The sequence below is a fragment of the Otolemur garnettii genome, unplaced genomic scaffold, assembly GCF_000181295.1.
Source record: "Otolemur garnettii isolate 467f Iridium unplaced genomic scaffold, OtoGar3 scaffold00010, whole genome shotgun sequence".
Lineage (NCBI taxonomy): Eukaryota > Metazoa > Chordata > Mammalia > Primates > Galagidae > Otolemur > Otolemur garnettii.
In genome coordinates, this window is record NW_003852405.1 from 27922693 (window position 1) to 27939639 (window position 16947).

Below are 16947 nucleotides of genomic sequence, written 5' to 3' on the forward strand. Positions count from 1 at the left end.
ATAGACGAGTGCAGTGAATCAGCTGTCTGTGGTGATCATGCAGTTTGTGAAAACGTGAACGGTGGGTACAACTGCTCCTGCAAGGAAGGTTATCACACAGCCACGGGAAGATCCCAGTTCACAGCTAATGATGGCACTTACTGCCAAGGTAAATCATATTATTGTATTTAATGTATGGTTTGTGATTGAATAAAACTATACCAAATATGAATTACACAGCTGGCAAGTAGCACACAGCTACTCCTTCCAAGAAATGGGCCAGCGTTCCTTTATCTTCCATGAAATTAACAGAAGAAAGAGTATTGTTTGACACAGTGGAAGATATAGATCATATAGTTGATGTCATCAACATCCCCTAGTCCTTAAAAGTACTTTCTTTCATTTTTTTAAAAATAGTGTGTATTCTAAAACTGAAGCTGAAACTCAGGTATTACAGAATGTCCTTTTAATGTTTAAACATTAAGTGTGCAAAAATCAATGCAATTAATATGATCATTTTAAGTAAAAAAGTATTTTTAAAAAATGCATTGTATAATCTTTTTCCTTTTTCTGCAGAAGATGTGAATTCAAACTGCTATTTAGATAATGCCTGTATTGCTACAAATATTAATAAAACTTTATCAAAAGTAAGTAGACCGACTAAGTTGACAACTTATTTTATTTTGACATTTTTGGTTTCCGTTAAATTATTTCCAATGTCACATCTTAAGAAGAGCAACAAGAAGGTGAACTATGGGGAGAGTTGAAGCTACTTACATATATAGAGATCTAAGTATGATGGTTGAGTCACAGGGAGTATTAATTTGAAAATCCCAGAAGTATCCGAAAAGTCTTTTGCGTAATTAATTGGTTACTTTTTCATTATTTGGATACAGGATAATTCTTCTCAATATGTAAGAGAGTTGATGATTAAAATAGTAAAAATCTACTTTGACTCTAGACCCATTCCCACAGTTAAAGGAGACAGCTGAACACAACTAGATTGGTACAACAAAGTGAATATTTCAAAGAGCAAATAAAATAATATGTTCACAAAATTCCTGTCATATGTTTGAAATTGTGACTCTCAATCATAAGGAATTGGCTACCAGCTAAAGAAAACTTGCATTTAATCACACTGTAAGGAATGTTCTTTGGTTGATTAAAATCTAATTTAAAGTATTACATTATAAGCTTAGGATGTTAATATTTGTAAGTGATAAGAAGTTTAAATATTAAGGTAAGTTCACTGGATAGAATATAATTTTATATCCAAGAATATGAAGTTATTTTTAAAAGCTATTTTAAAAAATTATCAAGTCAAATATACCTGGTTTCTTTCTGACGTAATTTTTATGCTTTTGTTTGCTAATCGCCTGTAAATAAATTCAGGCTTCACCACCACAAGTTACGGCTGAAGTTTATTAGTTTGATATCATTTATATATAGAACAAGAAAGGAAAATTCACAATAAATTTAACATATAAGTTTTATTCTTGAAAAGCTCCAGTAGAACTCTAAATTAGTTTCCTTTTTTGTGGACTCATTTTTATCCAGATTAGGCCCATCAAAGAACCTGTGGCTTTGCTACAAGAAGTCTATAGAAGTTCTGCGACAGACCTGTCACCGATGGATATCATTACATACATAGAAATATTAGCTGAACTGTCCCCATTGCTAGGTTACATGAATAACACTGTCTCAACCAAGGACACCCCTCCTAATACAACTCTTACTGTAAGTATGCTGAGCTTTAACTCTTAACGTAATTGAGCTTGAAATTTTTTTCTTTCATCTGTGGTGAGTGTAGAATTCTAACATTTTTAAAAATCATAACTTTTCTTTTCAATAGGAATTTGTAAAAACGATGAATAATTTCATTCAAAAGGATACCTTTATGATTTGGGACAAGTTACCTACACATCGCAGGCAAACTCATCTTACAAAACTCATGCACACAGCTGAGCAGGCTACCTTGAGGATAACTCAGAGCTTCCAAAAGACCACCCAGTTTGATGCTAATTCAAGCGATGTAGGTAAGAAGGGGAGATCAATTTCAAAGCCATAGTGTGTTTTCAAACAAGCCTCTTCCAAAGGTTGGAGTATTTATAATACTGTTGACTGAATTGATAGTAGATTTATCAACGTAGAGATGAATGGTGGCGCGTATTACAAGAGCAGTAGGAACGGAGAGCTGGTCAAAAAGATGATCATGTACCTGTCGCCTCCTCCCTCTTCTCCTCCTCCTGAACTGTTCAGCATTTAAATGCTGAGTGTGCGTTGAGTCCCTTGTTATTTGAGTTCGCATTCTCATGATCTGGTAGGACCTAACCAACAGTAGTTAGATCTTTTGTTTGTAGTGTATTTGAATTTTTCTTTAGGCATTTTTTACCTTTTGATAATATGAAGCAGTCAACATAGTAAATTAGAGGGATTCCTGATTCCATGCAGTTTCATATTTAAACTGTGCAGGATTTTGTATCCAGTTGTGGATCCCAGTAAGGTTATCCCGAGGAAACAGGACACACCTGACATAATCATTGTATACATCGTGATTACATTTTCTGGGTGACGTCCTGCTATACAATGGTAGATTGCAAAGTCTCATCAGGATTCACCATTTACGTGAAATCAAGCATTGTGATTAATAAATAGGTGTCTATATTTTTATAATATTGTTCCATGAAAAAGTTGAAATTATTTCAGGTAAGGGAATTATTACTCAAGAATTTAGTTCCATCATTCTTTTCACAGTAAGTTATGTTATAGATTCCGTACTCTAAGACATGAGAGTTGCTTGACTTTGGTAAAATATAATTTATACTTTCAGTACAAACATGTGGCATCTTTTACTTATTCAATAAAGATTAAACAATGAGCACTAGAGTACAATAAAAAAACTTGAGTCCGATTTTTAAGATACAAATTATACTGCCCAAACCTATTCATATTATGTTCATTCTCCTTGCCATAAAGAAGAACTTGAAATATAAGAATGATGAACTAAATTATATCCAAGAAAGTAATTATATTGATTATGTATAATGATTAAACTAATTTCAGATTCTTTTATTTTCACGGTTTTGTTGCAGCTCTCAAAGTTTTCTTCCTTGACCCAAATCACATGACACATATTCATCCTCATATGAAAGTGGATGGAGATTATATCAATATATTTCCAAAGAAAAGAGCCTCATTTGACTCAGATGGTAGGCCTTTAACAGTCTTATATATGAGTAAAATATTCTATATTGAATTTGCGATAAATCCTTGTCGTGTACTTGATTATATCAGATGTGTATATAACACGTGTGGTTTCCTGTAGAAAAAAACTTGATATTTTTACAGCTTTCAGCACTTCCATATTGCTACTTGAGATATTCACCTTGATACAGATAGCTTGGGAGAATTTTAGTTGACAATATCTGAGTCCTTGCCTTCCCTCCAGCCTCTGTAACTGCCTGGTATTCTCAACATTCCAAAGAAAATATACAAAAGAACTCTGATTTTACTACTCCTCCTGCAGCAGGCAAAATGCTATAATTTTTGGATTTTTTAAATCTTCTTCTTCAATAATAAATCATATTCTTCATCATGAGATTAAGTCTGTGATTGTTTGAGGAAGTAAAATAGAAATGATTTTTTTTTAAGGAAGTTATTGTTAAGGCTCAGACCTCTCTCTCCATTTGTCATTTCGTTGTAAACTCTTTAACTAAAGTCAACCTTAAAGAACACACATTGGATCAGAGAATGCTGGCACTGGCAGGCAATTTCATGATTTTATAACTGAATATCCTTCTGTGGACGATGGAACTAATGCACGAAGTTAATGGATTTGTCTCCCTGGTCGTCTGCAGACAGCACAGAACCAGCTCTAGAAGGGAGGGAGCTAACAAAGGAATCAGTCCTTCCTAAAAATAAGTAACCTTTTCCTTTTCAACTCACTAGAGTTGACTCACTAGAGTCAAGCAAGTAGCGATTATTTGAACCGTGTATTTCCTCTCTTATGCAATGCATGTAGAAAAAACTCTGCTGAGTGAAATTTTGTTATCTTTTGTCCTCATATAGGTAAAATATATTACCTAGAGAAAATGGGGATTGTAATATTTTCTCAAAGAATATGTGGATGGTCATAAAAACAAATGAAAAATATATAACAACACACATATAGTTTCATGCGGACACTCTTTCATAAAAGATATATTTTTCCTTGTTATAAAATACGCCACACTTACTCTCAGAATAGCATCTTCTTTTTGTGTTATTTGTTGTGCACCGATGTCGGATTTTTTTCTCTAATCCATCAGTATTACCCTCTCCATTCTTTCTTGTCTTTTTCTACACAGAAGTAAGCAATAGCTATTCATAAAACAAAGCAAAAATAACTAAGCCATACTATCATCAAACCCTGGGCTCTTATCCTATTACACCGTATTCTAATTAACCAGGCATACATTTGTGATTTAGGAGCAAAGCTAACAAATGTATAAAAAGTTTAAATTTCAAAGACAATTTGAGTAGTGTTTGGGGGAAAAAGACATTGAAAATACTTATTATAGTGACAGGTGATGGAACTGTCATGGAATTAATATCTCAGAGAGATCTCGTTTGATCGTATAGTAGCTTTGCTGTATTTAATGCTCCTAGATATAAGCTGACATTTGAAAGGAACAATAATATCAGCTGTTGACAAAGGAGAATGAAAAAATATGTTTCCCTCAAGGTGGGATCTAAAAATAAGGGCAAATCTAACAAACTGACCAAACTTTCTCAATGACATCCACATGGAATTATCCATTTATTGGCAAAATTCATGAATAAAACACGTGGATTATGTAAAACATGTACAATGCAATTAGTAGGAAAATAAAGGCAATCTATGGGGCATAGATGGATTTTTAATCTTTCTTTTATAAATTGAATTTTAGAAGAATTAAGAGGAAGGGGTTGAGAATGAACAGAATAAGATTCAATGTTCTCAAGTATGGTTTTAGCATAAAAAAGATAATAGATTTTTGGTGAGAGATTCCACATATTTATTTTTACTTATGACATTGGAGTAATTATTTGTATGACCCAAAAAAGCATATGAAGCCGTATTGAGAAGGTGTTTTGAATTATTCTCAAGTGAAACTAGCAATAGGGCAGTTATAGGACAATGATTTTCTCAGGAGTCCGTTGTGATTCTCTAAGGAATTCATTACAGATGCGATGTGGTAAAAAGTTCTATTAATTTTATTTAAAAGTAACCCAAGCTCAAAACAAAATAATAGGAATAAGAAAGAAGAGCTATTGAGTGGGGATCCATTAACAAATATACATAAGTATTAATTCTGGAGTAAAATCTTCAGAACTTTCACAGTTATTTGTGCTATGTAATGGCTCAAATAAATACGTGTTCTATTCATTGAATTAAAGACCATATCTTGTTCTTAGTAAAGATATGGTAAAGGTAAAACATATAAGAAATATCTTAGGGCAAAAAGACTAGAATAAACATTGTAAGAAGAAAAATAGGGAAAGGTGGACAAAAATTTAATGGAAAATGACTTATTCTTTTCAAATAATTCATTTTTTTAGCAACTTTCATTGATCTAGTTTTTTACAGAATGTACAGATTAGGGGAGAGAATTCCAACTTAGATCAGGCCTAAAATTAGAGAGAAATCATGAGAATTGGAAGAGGTTTAAAATGATGAGAACAGAGAACACTGAGGCAGTATTCATGAAGGATGGAGAGGTACCCTAGCAGCACCTCTTACTCAAAGTCAACACTTGATCTTAAATAAATACTTTCTTTTAGAAAGCATAATAGCACGTAGTAGACTTTTTTAAGTCACTCTTATACTTTTTATTATTCATTTGATTTTGGACCATCTCCTGCCACAACACCTGAGACGTCTCTGTGCCATGAACAGATTTATCAGCAGAACCAGGTCACGTCTGCCTAAATGGCATCTAGGTCATGTCTGCCTAAATGGCATCCAGGTCATGTCTGCCTAAATGGCATCTAGGTCCTGCCTAAATGGCATCCAGGTCCTGCCTAAATGGCATCCAGGTCGTGCCTAAAAGGTATCCAGGTCATGTCTGCCTAAATGGCATCCAGGTCCTGCCTAAATGGCATCCAGGTCCTGCCTAAATGGCATCCAAGTCCTGCCTAAATAGCATCCAGGTCCCTGCTCTGATATAGCAAAGGCTGGGTTAACTTTTGGAGTCATAATTTCACTATCCCAGCCAGGTCGTCCTCACATCCATTTCTTTTTCTAATGTAAGCTTTCTAAGCTGACAGTTAAGAAAAATGCTCTATCTAACGTGTCTGGGGTTAGCAAGGCTCTTAGCAATCTCTCTTGAGGTACTGTTTTAGATTAAGACAGAGAACATGAATGCCGATACACTTTGGCATCTGATAGCTAACATACTTGTATCCAGAGAATCCTATTTATTAGTGTGACTAGGTTTCCAGTTTGGTTATTACAGCCCTTTGTTTTTGATGATGTTACCAACAGTGGTGTTTATGACTTTGTAGTGTTGAGTTATGTATGTGCTGATGTGCTGCATTTGGGAGTTTCCTGGGCACGGAGAAATGGCTGCCTCCCAAGGGAATCTATTTCCTAGCCCGACACTGCATAACTATATGTTATCAATATTAAGTAGGAGCCAATACAGTGGGCATAAGTTTGAACTCAGTGACATGTCACAACTCATTCAATCTAAGCCCGTGATAATTTTCTCCCACTATCAGTTCAATTTATATATTTGCACAGGGAAGTAATAACTTAAAATTTTCTCTTTCAAGTGGATATACTTCACACCCTGCTTCTTAGGATTTGGATTTAAATTTATCAAGGGCTATTTTTCATCTGAATGTAGTGTGTGCTAAGGGGATACTACAGTGCATGATTATTTTTGGATCCACCTAGGTCAGAGAATATAAATCTGAATATGGTGTAGTTATGGACTGACTGTGGCCCACATTTTAATATCTGGGTATTTGTATAATTCCTTTAAAATTTTTGTCTATTTTTATGTTTACTTTAAGAGTTAAAATAAATTATTCTATAAAAATTTTACTAAGTATACTTCTTGGATTGATAGGCAATGTTGCAGTGGCATTTTTATATTATAAGAGTATGGGTCCCCTGCTGTCATCATCCAACACCATCTTTTTGGAACCCCAAAATTATGATAATTCGGAAGAGGAAGAAAAAGTCATCTCTTCAGTCATTTCAGTCTCAATCAGCTCAAACCCACCCACATTGTATGAACTTGAAAAAATAACATTTACATTAAGTCACCTTAAGGTAAGTTGTTTTCCTGATAGTTGTTGGCTATGATCGTAATATATTTATCTGAATAAATGAGCTATTTTTTTTATTGTGTTGCTTAAATTATATGCAAGTTTAAAAATACAGAACCAAAGATAAAATAAAAAAGTAGTTTTAACTAATTTTTCTATAAAATATTTTTGGACTCTTAGTGCTCTTTGACTTACTAACCAACACCAAAGAAATTACATATTTGATTATCTGAAATTAGGCTATATGTTAGTTTTATTTTTAAACATATTGTGCAATTTGGAAGTTTTCATATCTTTAAGGAATGAGTTATAAAAAGTATCATGATCAAAAAATAATATCGGCAATGCCCGTGACTTAGTGAATAGGGTGCTGTCCACATGCACTGAGGCTGGTAAGTTCAAACCCAGACCAAGCCAACTAAAGCAACAATGACAATTGCAACAACAACAAAAAATAGCTGGGCACTGTGGTGGGCACCTGTAGTCCCAGCTACTTGGGAGGCTGAGGCAAGAGAATCGCTTAAGCCCAGGAGTTGGAGGTTGCTGTGAGTTATGCCACCACAGCACTCTACAGAGGGCAACAGTTTGAGACTCTGTCTCAAAAAAAAAAAATAAATAAATAAATAAATAAATAAATGTCATTTGTGTAATACGGAAGGTGTTTGGTTAATAGTTATCATTTAAAACAATACTTGGGGGCAGCGCCTGTGGCTCAAAGGAGTAGGGCGCCAGCCCCATATGCAGGAGGTGGTGGATTCAAACCCAGCCCTGGCCAAAAACTTCAAAAACAAAAAAAAAAAAAATACTTGAAGGTGTTCGAGTATTGATTAAAACAAAATCATAGAGAAGTTTCAATATTCCATACAGAAATTAGTTGATACCATTTTACTCTTTTTAGTCTATATCATGATTTAAGTGATCTAAATCATTTTTCAAACTCACATATAATTAAAACTACCGAATAGAAAAGCATGATTAGAACTACATAGTTACTTTAATTAAAATTGAGTGAGGAAATTCAGAATCATCGATTGTTGGCTGTCTTCTTTTACAGCCAATGGTTTCGTGGACTTTCAGCATATTTCAGTTCTAGTACATGGTTAAAGTATCTCTGAAGCTCCATTTGAAAAATATTCTATCTGACCAATGTATTTGTATATTTATAAGGAAGGAGCAGCTTTCTAACCCAAAAGAACATACATGCTATATATGCTTACACAGTACAAACGTATCCCTGTTAAGTAAAGACATGTAAGAGAGAGAGAAAATAAATGCCGAGAAAATTAAGTAAAAAAGCTCAAAGAAACCAAGGGTGAGCATTGCAGTAAGGGAGAAAGAAGATGTGAAATGTTTTAAGCGTGGAAACTAAGCTGGGATTTATTTTTCAGATGCTAAATCCCAAAGATCTTTTTAAGAATACAAATTGAATGCTGTTCTTTTACACAGTCTGGTGGCTTTTCTGTGTTGTTGTTTTATATATTTATATATTAAGGAGGTAGGAATGTTTTTTGTTATGTAGATAGCTTTCATAATGCTATTTGGGCTATTAGCGTGCCCATCACCCAAATAGTGTTTACTGTACCTGTTAAGTAGACATTTACCACCCCCCTCACCTGACTTCCCCCCTGCCTGATTCCCAATGATTTTACTTCTTCCTGTGCCCATCAACTAGTTAACAACTTATTAGAGAAAACACGTGGTGTGTGTTTTTCCATTCCTGAGACACGTCACTTAGGGTAATGCTGAGTGATTGTATGATTGCCATGTTGAAGGCACAGCAGAAGACCTTGCACCACACCCCCGACCACCTTCTTTCTTCTTTTCCTGGTTTTCTCATTTAGAAATTTTTCATTGCCAACAGGAAAATGAGATCAACAATGCAAGTATTTTTTTCTATTTCTTTAAGGGCTATATTTTTAGTACCGGGATTGATGACAAATCCTGAATATCCAGTAAATGCTCAAAAACATTTATTGAACAACAACAAAAAAAAAAAAAAAAAAGTGAGAAGCCTGGGTCAGACAGTGCTCTAAATGACATACGCATGATCTCATTTAATAAATATTATCACAACGAGTTGTGACACAAGATTGATAAAATACAGCATTTCTGCAATGTAAATTTGCCTTCTTCACAAAAGAGCAGCCTAGATTTATTAGGATTTGTTTTCGGTTTCACTTTTAGGCATCATTTTACTCTTTAAATGGTGCTCTACCTAGGACCAAAGCAATACTGTATGCATCACTTTTTCTCTTTCATTCATCAGTACAATCTCTCTTTTGCAGACCACAGGCAGGTATAGGAGTCTGTGTGCCTTCTGGAAATACTCGCCTGATACCATGAATGGCAGCTGGTCTTCAGAGGGCTGTGAGCTGACCTACTCCAATGAGACCCACACCTCTTGCCGGTGTAATCACCTGACCCATTTTGCAATTCTGATGTCATCTGGTCATTCCATTGTAAGGCAGTTTTCCACACCATATTTACAAATCTACCTGTCTATGTTCTACTTTCTTGTTTTTTCAATCTCATTTGATAAAATAATTTTATATGTTTTGCTTAGATATAAATACACATTTATTATGACTGATAAAACTCCAATATTATCTTACTTTTAATCTTTGTTTTCCTACCTGCCATCTAAGACATCTGGTCTGTGTGACACAAAGGTTATTTTAAGTCTAAGATTTGTGTAGTCTGTAATATCGAATAGGTTGCATATTAAATTAGCTTTTAATGCTGCTTTCAAAAACTATTCACTCATTTTAATGTATCATGGGATTTAGGCCTTCTGCCTTAGTGTTCAAAGTTTATTTTGACCATTGACAAAGTCCCTAAAAATCTTTGGTATTTGGTCAATAAGTAGAAACACATTTATAACTAATGTAATGTTTTTAGCCATGTAGAACCCCACAGAAATTTCAAAAATGATAAATCTCTTTAAGGTAAATAGCTCCCTAATATGCATTTTACTTCAGTAATATCTTACATTATCAGTTCTTGGCCTTTTCGCTAAGATCAAGTATAGTAATATCTTACATTATATGCTTATTAAATAATTTCTTACTTTATAGCCTTGTATCCCAATCTTCATTAGAATGTAGCTCTATGTCCATAGGTTTAGAATCCACCATTAAGTATATAAAATAGCCACATAAATCTGCCTAAAACGTATTATCAATCAAAAGGTGATTTATTTTTCTAGGTGTTAAGCAAAAAGCCTTTATTCTATATATAAAAATAAATATTCCTCAGGCGGCACCTGGGGCTCAGTGAGTAGGGAGCTGACCCATATACTGAGGGTGGCAGGTTCAAACCTGGCCCCGGCCGAACTGCAACAACAACAAAAAATAGCCGGGCATTGTGGCAGGCGCTTGTCAAAATAAATTTTATTCTGTCACCTAATCAAGACATTTATTTTATTTGGTCCCAGCTACTGGGGAGGCTGAGGCAAGAGAATCACCTAAGCCCAGGAACTGGAGGTTGCTGTGAGCTGTGTCGCCATGGCACTCTACCGAGGGCAATAAAGTAAGACTTTGTCTCTACAAAATAAATAAATAAATAAATAATAAATATTCATCTAGTTAGGGTAAAACCAACATTCCCCATTTGAAAGCCTCTGAACTATCCCATTCTGACAGTCCGTACATTCACGATTGCTGACACCTTCATCTAATACGTTCTAGATGAATCACTGCATAGAAATAAGACTTGGTCTTAGCGCTGATAAATCTGTTTTAATTAACCATTTTCACATTACAATAATGAATTGCCTTTCTAATAAAATGAAATTAATGATGATAACATTGTTAAACCATATACTAATAAATATACTGTGCCTAGAAAAAAAATCACCAATTACTGAGCTGTAAAAGTGCTACATGATTTATATCAGATTTCCCTGAATATTGAGGAGTTTCAAAAGTACAAAATGTTTCTCATCTAAATGCACAGTTATAGTTTTACATTTTATGAACATTTTGATTAATGTTTCAGTGAAAAAAGGAAGTTCATTATATGTTATAGTTACCAAGTCATTCTCTTAACAGCTTTATTATTATTTTCCCTTAGGGCATTAAAGATTATAATATTCTTACAAGGATCACTCAGCTCGGAATAATTATTTCACTGATTTGTCTTGCCATATGCATTTTTACCTTCTGGTTCTTCAGTGAAATTCAAAGCACTAGGACAACAATTCACAAAAATCTCTGTTGCAGCCTGTTTCTTGCTGAACTTGTTTTTCTTGTTGGGATCAATACAAATACCAATAAGGTACGTAGGCCCTGGTCTCCATTTTATTTTGTATGTATTTGTAGTTTATATGTGTCATCAAAGCATGCATTATAATTAAGGGTTTAATGGAGCAAATATACTGTGTAATTGTTCTAAAGCTTTTCTTTCGAAGTTTCATAATGGTAACAAATCTAAACAAACTACTTATCGAGTCTATTAAACAAAGACAGAGGAGAGAGAGAGAGCTGGGAATAAAGTCTATCTCAGGATAGCGACTGAACATTAAAGTAAAGCAGGGTTTGTAGACTGAAATATAGTTTGTTTCTATCTGGTATCTGCACTTTCCACCTACCCATTTCCCAAGTTCATTATCTTGAATCTCCCCAAATAGTATTGTGTTGTGCTGAGTCCTCCTGGAAGCAGGTACTAAAATGGAATTAACCATGCTATATATTCAGTAGAGGAAATGCCTGTGAAAGGAAATGAGCAGAGCCTGGGAGAGTCATCAGAGCAAGATGCAGGTCTGCCCCAAGTGAAGGACCGAGGGAAGAAAGGGAGGGGAGATGGAAAGAGCAGGGTATTAAGGAGGCCTGTGGGGGGCAGTCTTAGACCCAAAGTCACCTGTCAAAGGAATCCTTTGTCTCTTAGGAGCCAGGATGTTTCAGGGACCCTGACGTGCTCGGCCCCAGGCTGGGGGCAGTGTGAACCCAGTCAGGGGTTTCACAGCCTTCCCGCTGGAGCGTCAGGGCAACTGCACTCCTTGCAGTTGGAGATTGAGGAAGGGTATTCTCAGGACCACAGAACAAGGCGCTGCCTCCGTGTTTCCATTCTTCAGGAATTTTTCAAAGACTGACACTGCCAATCAGACATCAAGGTCTCATGCTGAAGCAGATGCTGCAGAGCATCTATTTTAAATAATACGCACTTGGATACAGACTCCTCGTTCCTGTTTCGCACTTGCCTCCCCTGTCCTCCGATGCCTATCTCCTCCTTCACCACCCAGCGTCCTCTTCCCTCCAAAACGATTTCTGGTTGTGCTGATTTGCAACTCTCTGGCTCAGCGAACACATCCTTCCCATTTTCAAGCCTCATCTGAAATCTCACTTCCTCAGTGATGTGATTCCCAGATTTTAATTGCCAGTGATCACACAGTTTCCCCAACCTTATAGAGAACTCTCTAATATACTCAATAGTTAATCTTATTAGTCTTGAATTATTTCTGTTTTAATGAGTGGGATAGGCATCTAAGTGTGCATGATGTGATCCCTGTGGTGATACGGCTTGTTAGTTCTATCATACGAGGGCGTGTAACTACTCCTCTTTCTGTTATTTCTTACAAGCTTAACTCCAATCCTAGAGGTGAAGTAAATACTAATAAATAATGATAAAGAAATAAATAATGTTTAGCTGAAAGCTAGCTCGTATTTCCTTGATAACATTCTAACTATAAGTGATTCTATCATGGATATTTCAGTAAAATATATCATTTGCCAGTTTGGTAAATTTTATTTTGTCACCTAATCAAGACACTTATTTCATGTGGTTGAGCACTATAATTGGTAATTTTCATTCATTGAGCATGAATGGAATAAAGGAAGGCACCTCAAAGACAGAAATCAACTCAAAACATTCTCACCAAGATACCGTGCTGTACATGGGAATTATCCATGATTCCTCCCACAGCATACGTGTGTAAAAAGAAGAAATCTCAGAACAAGGACAGTAACTTCGTTCTATCACGGGATTGGTTGATGCTTCACGTTGATGACACCCAGTTCATTTAGATCAGCTAGAGTTAGCACATCCTCATAAACTAACATGCCGGAGATATGTCAGTGTGATCAATGATTACCAAAAAAGTTTGATCATTTATGGAGAAAGTTGAGACTTTGTGTGATGATGATTGCCTGTGGTTTCCCTGCTTGCTTTGTAGCTCTTCTGCTCAATCATTGCTGGGCTGCTGCACTACTTCTTTTTAGCTGCCTTTGCGTGGATGTGCATTGAAGGCATACACCTCTATCTCATCGTGGTGGGAGTCATCTACAACAAGGGATTTTTGCACAAGAATTTTTATATCTTTGGCTATCTCAGCCCAGCGGTGGTGGTTGGATTTTCAGCGGCATTAGGATACAGATATTACGGCACCACCAAAGTGTAAGTTAAGATGATTTCAAGAGATTTGAAATGCAATCCTCAATATGTGTTGTGTGCCTTTGAGATTTTACTTTGTGAAAGGTACCTACACACATGTTTTTTGATTTTATCTATTATTTACTTTTCAGATGTTGGCTTAGCACCGAAAACAACTTTATTTGGAGTTTTATCGGACCAGCATGCCTAATCATTCTTGTACGTATGTATGAAATTGTTATTAGAATTTAGAAAGGTGGTGGCTAAAGGATGCTTAAAATTCCTAGAGGTTAATCTAAACAACAAATAATTTTGACAACTTTACAGTATATCATTTATTCTCATTTTATATATACATTTATTTATATAAATATTTATATTTATATATATATATATATATATATATATATATATATATATATAATGTGATGGAGAAAAAAATATATGTGTCTTGTAAATTCAACGGCATTACAGTTCATTTACCCCTTCAGTAAGAGGATAGATTTCTGCACACAGAATCTTTCTAACACAGAGGAGAAAGCATTTTTCACTTATCAGGAATATCTCAACATACTTCACTACTGAGAATGTGCCAGCCAACCGATAATCTGGCGTTTAGATGTTTACGTTATTTAATCTTCTGTCGATGATTGGTCATCTTTGAAGATTAGACTGTCATCTTTATGGTTTTGTCGTCTTTATGTACCCTGTCATCATACGGTGATTTTAAACTAAATTGCGACGTCAGAGAGACAAGAACCCGCTATTTCTCATGTACAGACAAGTCATGCATTGATGGTCCTATTTCAGCAAGGAAAAGGGCCTTTTAATTCATACTGGAAATGGTTTCAAACCTACAAATTTGGCAGGTATCACATGTTCCATTCTAAATAAAAACATTTTTATATGTCTCAAGAACATCTCTCTGTGTTGAAAGTTCTCAACAGCCATTCTGAATATAATAGTCTGTCAGTGAATCTGGGAGGTTTCACAACACCCTGGTGTGGAATGAACGTTCCCTAGAGGAGTTGTGACAATATTCTGGGCAACTCTGTTCCAAATATCTGGACCATAAGCTAGCCATCTTCTTTGAATTTCTTTTTCTCTCACAGTCTTTTCTCTTGAGTTTGTTTGTGGTTATGAAAGAGCTTCTAAATAGAGAAAGACTTGAAATGTAAAGCAGAGAATTTTCATCAAGCTTTCCTTTTGAATGTCTGGGTGAAATCAAGTGCATTCAGAAACTGTGTTTCCTAATCATCATAGAAACTGTTTCTAATTCTCACAGTGAATCCCGCAGTGTTTAAAAAGGAAAAGCCATTGGCTGCATCTCAGCTAAAACAATTTGAGTTAATTTGTTAAAACGACAAAAATTTCACCCCACAGAAGAACACAAACTGAAAGTTGTCCCATTCACAGTCTCGTGGGTTGCCCTGATGTGACTATTTTGGGCGAAGATGTAGTCTGTGTATTCTAATTTTACAGATGGCCTCAGTACAGAGTGAACATTCTCTGATACTGTTCCATACACGTGAGTTCTGTGGAGCCAAGATTCTCAAAGTTTAAATGAAAAATTGCAGGCTTACAATTATACTGAGACAGAAAAAACCACCATGTTTTCTCTAAAATATGAAAGGGAAAGTATTCTCTGAAATCCTTTTTTACAGTTGCTTATGTAAGGCTAATTTGAATTATTTTGTAGTAAGGTACAGAGACATTAGATGGCTTTACCGAAAACTGAGTCCTGTAAACTTTCCTGGAAGTCTAAATGAACACACTGTTTTGGTCTGAAATTAGTAAACCAATTTATTTCCTGTAGGTTTCAGTATGATAAACATTCCCTGATTAACCAGAGAGTCAGGCTACTTAAAAAAAAAAAATGGGTGAGGCTTTTCAGCTTTATTCTAAAATTAAATACTGTTTATCTTATATAGTATCTTTTAAAATACTAAAAAAATAAACAATTAATGAATCAAAGTGAATTAATTTACTCTAGTTACTTTTGTTCTCTATTAATGCTGGCATAGCACTATTATTATTCAGCTGTATAATAAAATGTTAAGTGACACTTTCCCTGTTACCCCAGAATAGTCCCTAGTTTAAAGATTAGTAAAAGAGATATTAGGCACCAAACATTTAAAAAAGAGTCTCTAGGAGTTTGGGCCCAACTCCTTCCATGAGTCTTACAAAGGGACAGAAGGGGCAGCCATAGCAAGAGGACAGCAGAAGGACCCTCACACGGTGGTGGCTCAAAGTCAGGAGTCCATGGCCTTTGGGGAGTGCAATGTCCCCTGGTGGAAGCTTTTCTTGTCCCTGTCCATGAGTATAAAAGGTGAGTCTCCTGTATCCCCCGAGGACGAGATGTGGAGTACTCCAAAGTGTCCAGAATATGAAATCAAAATGATAAATTTTCATCCTCATCCCAGATCGCTAGTGTGAGTGTAGAATTTTCATGTCTATAAGATATATAAGAAAAGCAGAGTGTGCTGAGAAAATTTTTTTATGAGAGTTTAACATCTATCCCCTGATTTGGGGCCAAATGTGAACCTTGAGACTAGCACCTGCTTTTCTCTGGAGTTCCCTGCAGTCTGCGTGTTTCCTGACATATTCCCGAACAGCAGGGCAGGAAGAGATCCCTGTGTCGTGTGTGCCTAAGAGTAAAGAGGAGGCGGCGCCCGTGAGAGCTTCAGCTACTCTGCAAGCACAGGAAAGTCAGAGAAGGGGAAAGAAGCTGCCGCACTTCCCGGGTCAGGAAGAGAACAGTTTGCATGGAGACACGGCCATTCTTCTTTCAAGAACTAAAGGGACCAAGATGAAAATGAAATCCAGTGAACACCAAGTGAACAGGACTTACCATCTAAGCAGATGCTATCTCAAACCAAACTGCTAACAGGGGTAAGAGCTACGTGATATCACGACACTCCCCCATCAGCAGCAGGTGGGCAGACCCTTCTAGCCTCCTAGAGCAGCGTTGTGGAGCCTTAGCAATGGAGACGCAGCATCTCAGGGCCAGCATTCTGCCCTGACTCATAGACACAAATGTATATAACTACAAGTTTATAGAACAGAAAAAGAAGTAAAGACCACATTTTTCTAAAATTGCAAGTTACTAAAAACTATGGCATGCAAATTTCTGGAAGTATCTACAGAAAAAAAACATTGCTTTTTATAATACAAAAACTTCCACTTCACCAAATAGAAATACTGCTCTAAACTGACTTCAAATGTTCTAAATCAATCACCAGTCGCGATTGTGGGAATAGCAATGACCAATTGATTGGAAAATCAACTGTGCTTGGAAAGGTTCGG

At 35.8% G+C, this 16947-nt stretch overlaps 1 protein-coding gene and 1 long non-coding RNA gene across 2 annotated transcripts in view; one reads left to right on the forward strand and one right to left on the reverse strand.

Annotated features, from left to right (window-relative positions):
• Positions 1-16947, reverse strand: part of LOC111723286 — a 226830-nt gene that overhangs the window by 175710 nt on the left and 34173 nt on the right. The gene's annotated exons all lie outside the window — the stretch shown is intronic.
• ADGRL4 (adhesion G protein-coupled receptor L4) overlaps positions 1-16947 on the forward strand; it is an 89756-nt gene that overhangs the window by 53058 nt on the left and 19751 nt on the right. The window contains exons 4-13 of the mRNA XM_023509782.1: positions 5-148; positions 556-626; positions 1537-1716; positions 1832-2015; positions 3072-3188; positions 7074-7279; positions 9561-9734; positions 11347-11550; positions 13445-13665; positions 13794-13860. Coding sequence (XP_023365550.1) covers positions 5-148; positions 556-626; positions 1537-1716; positions 1832-2015; positions 3072-3188; positions 7074-7279; positions 9561-9734; positions 11347-11550; positions 13445-13665; positions 13794-13860 — 1568 coding nt within the window. The remainder of the gene's footprint in view (positions 1-4; positions 149-555; positions 627-1536; positions 1717-1831; positions 2016-3071; positions 3189-7073; positions 7280-9560; positions 9735-11346; positions 11551-13444; positions 13666-13793; positions 13861-16947) is intronic.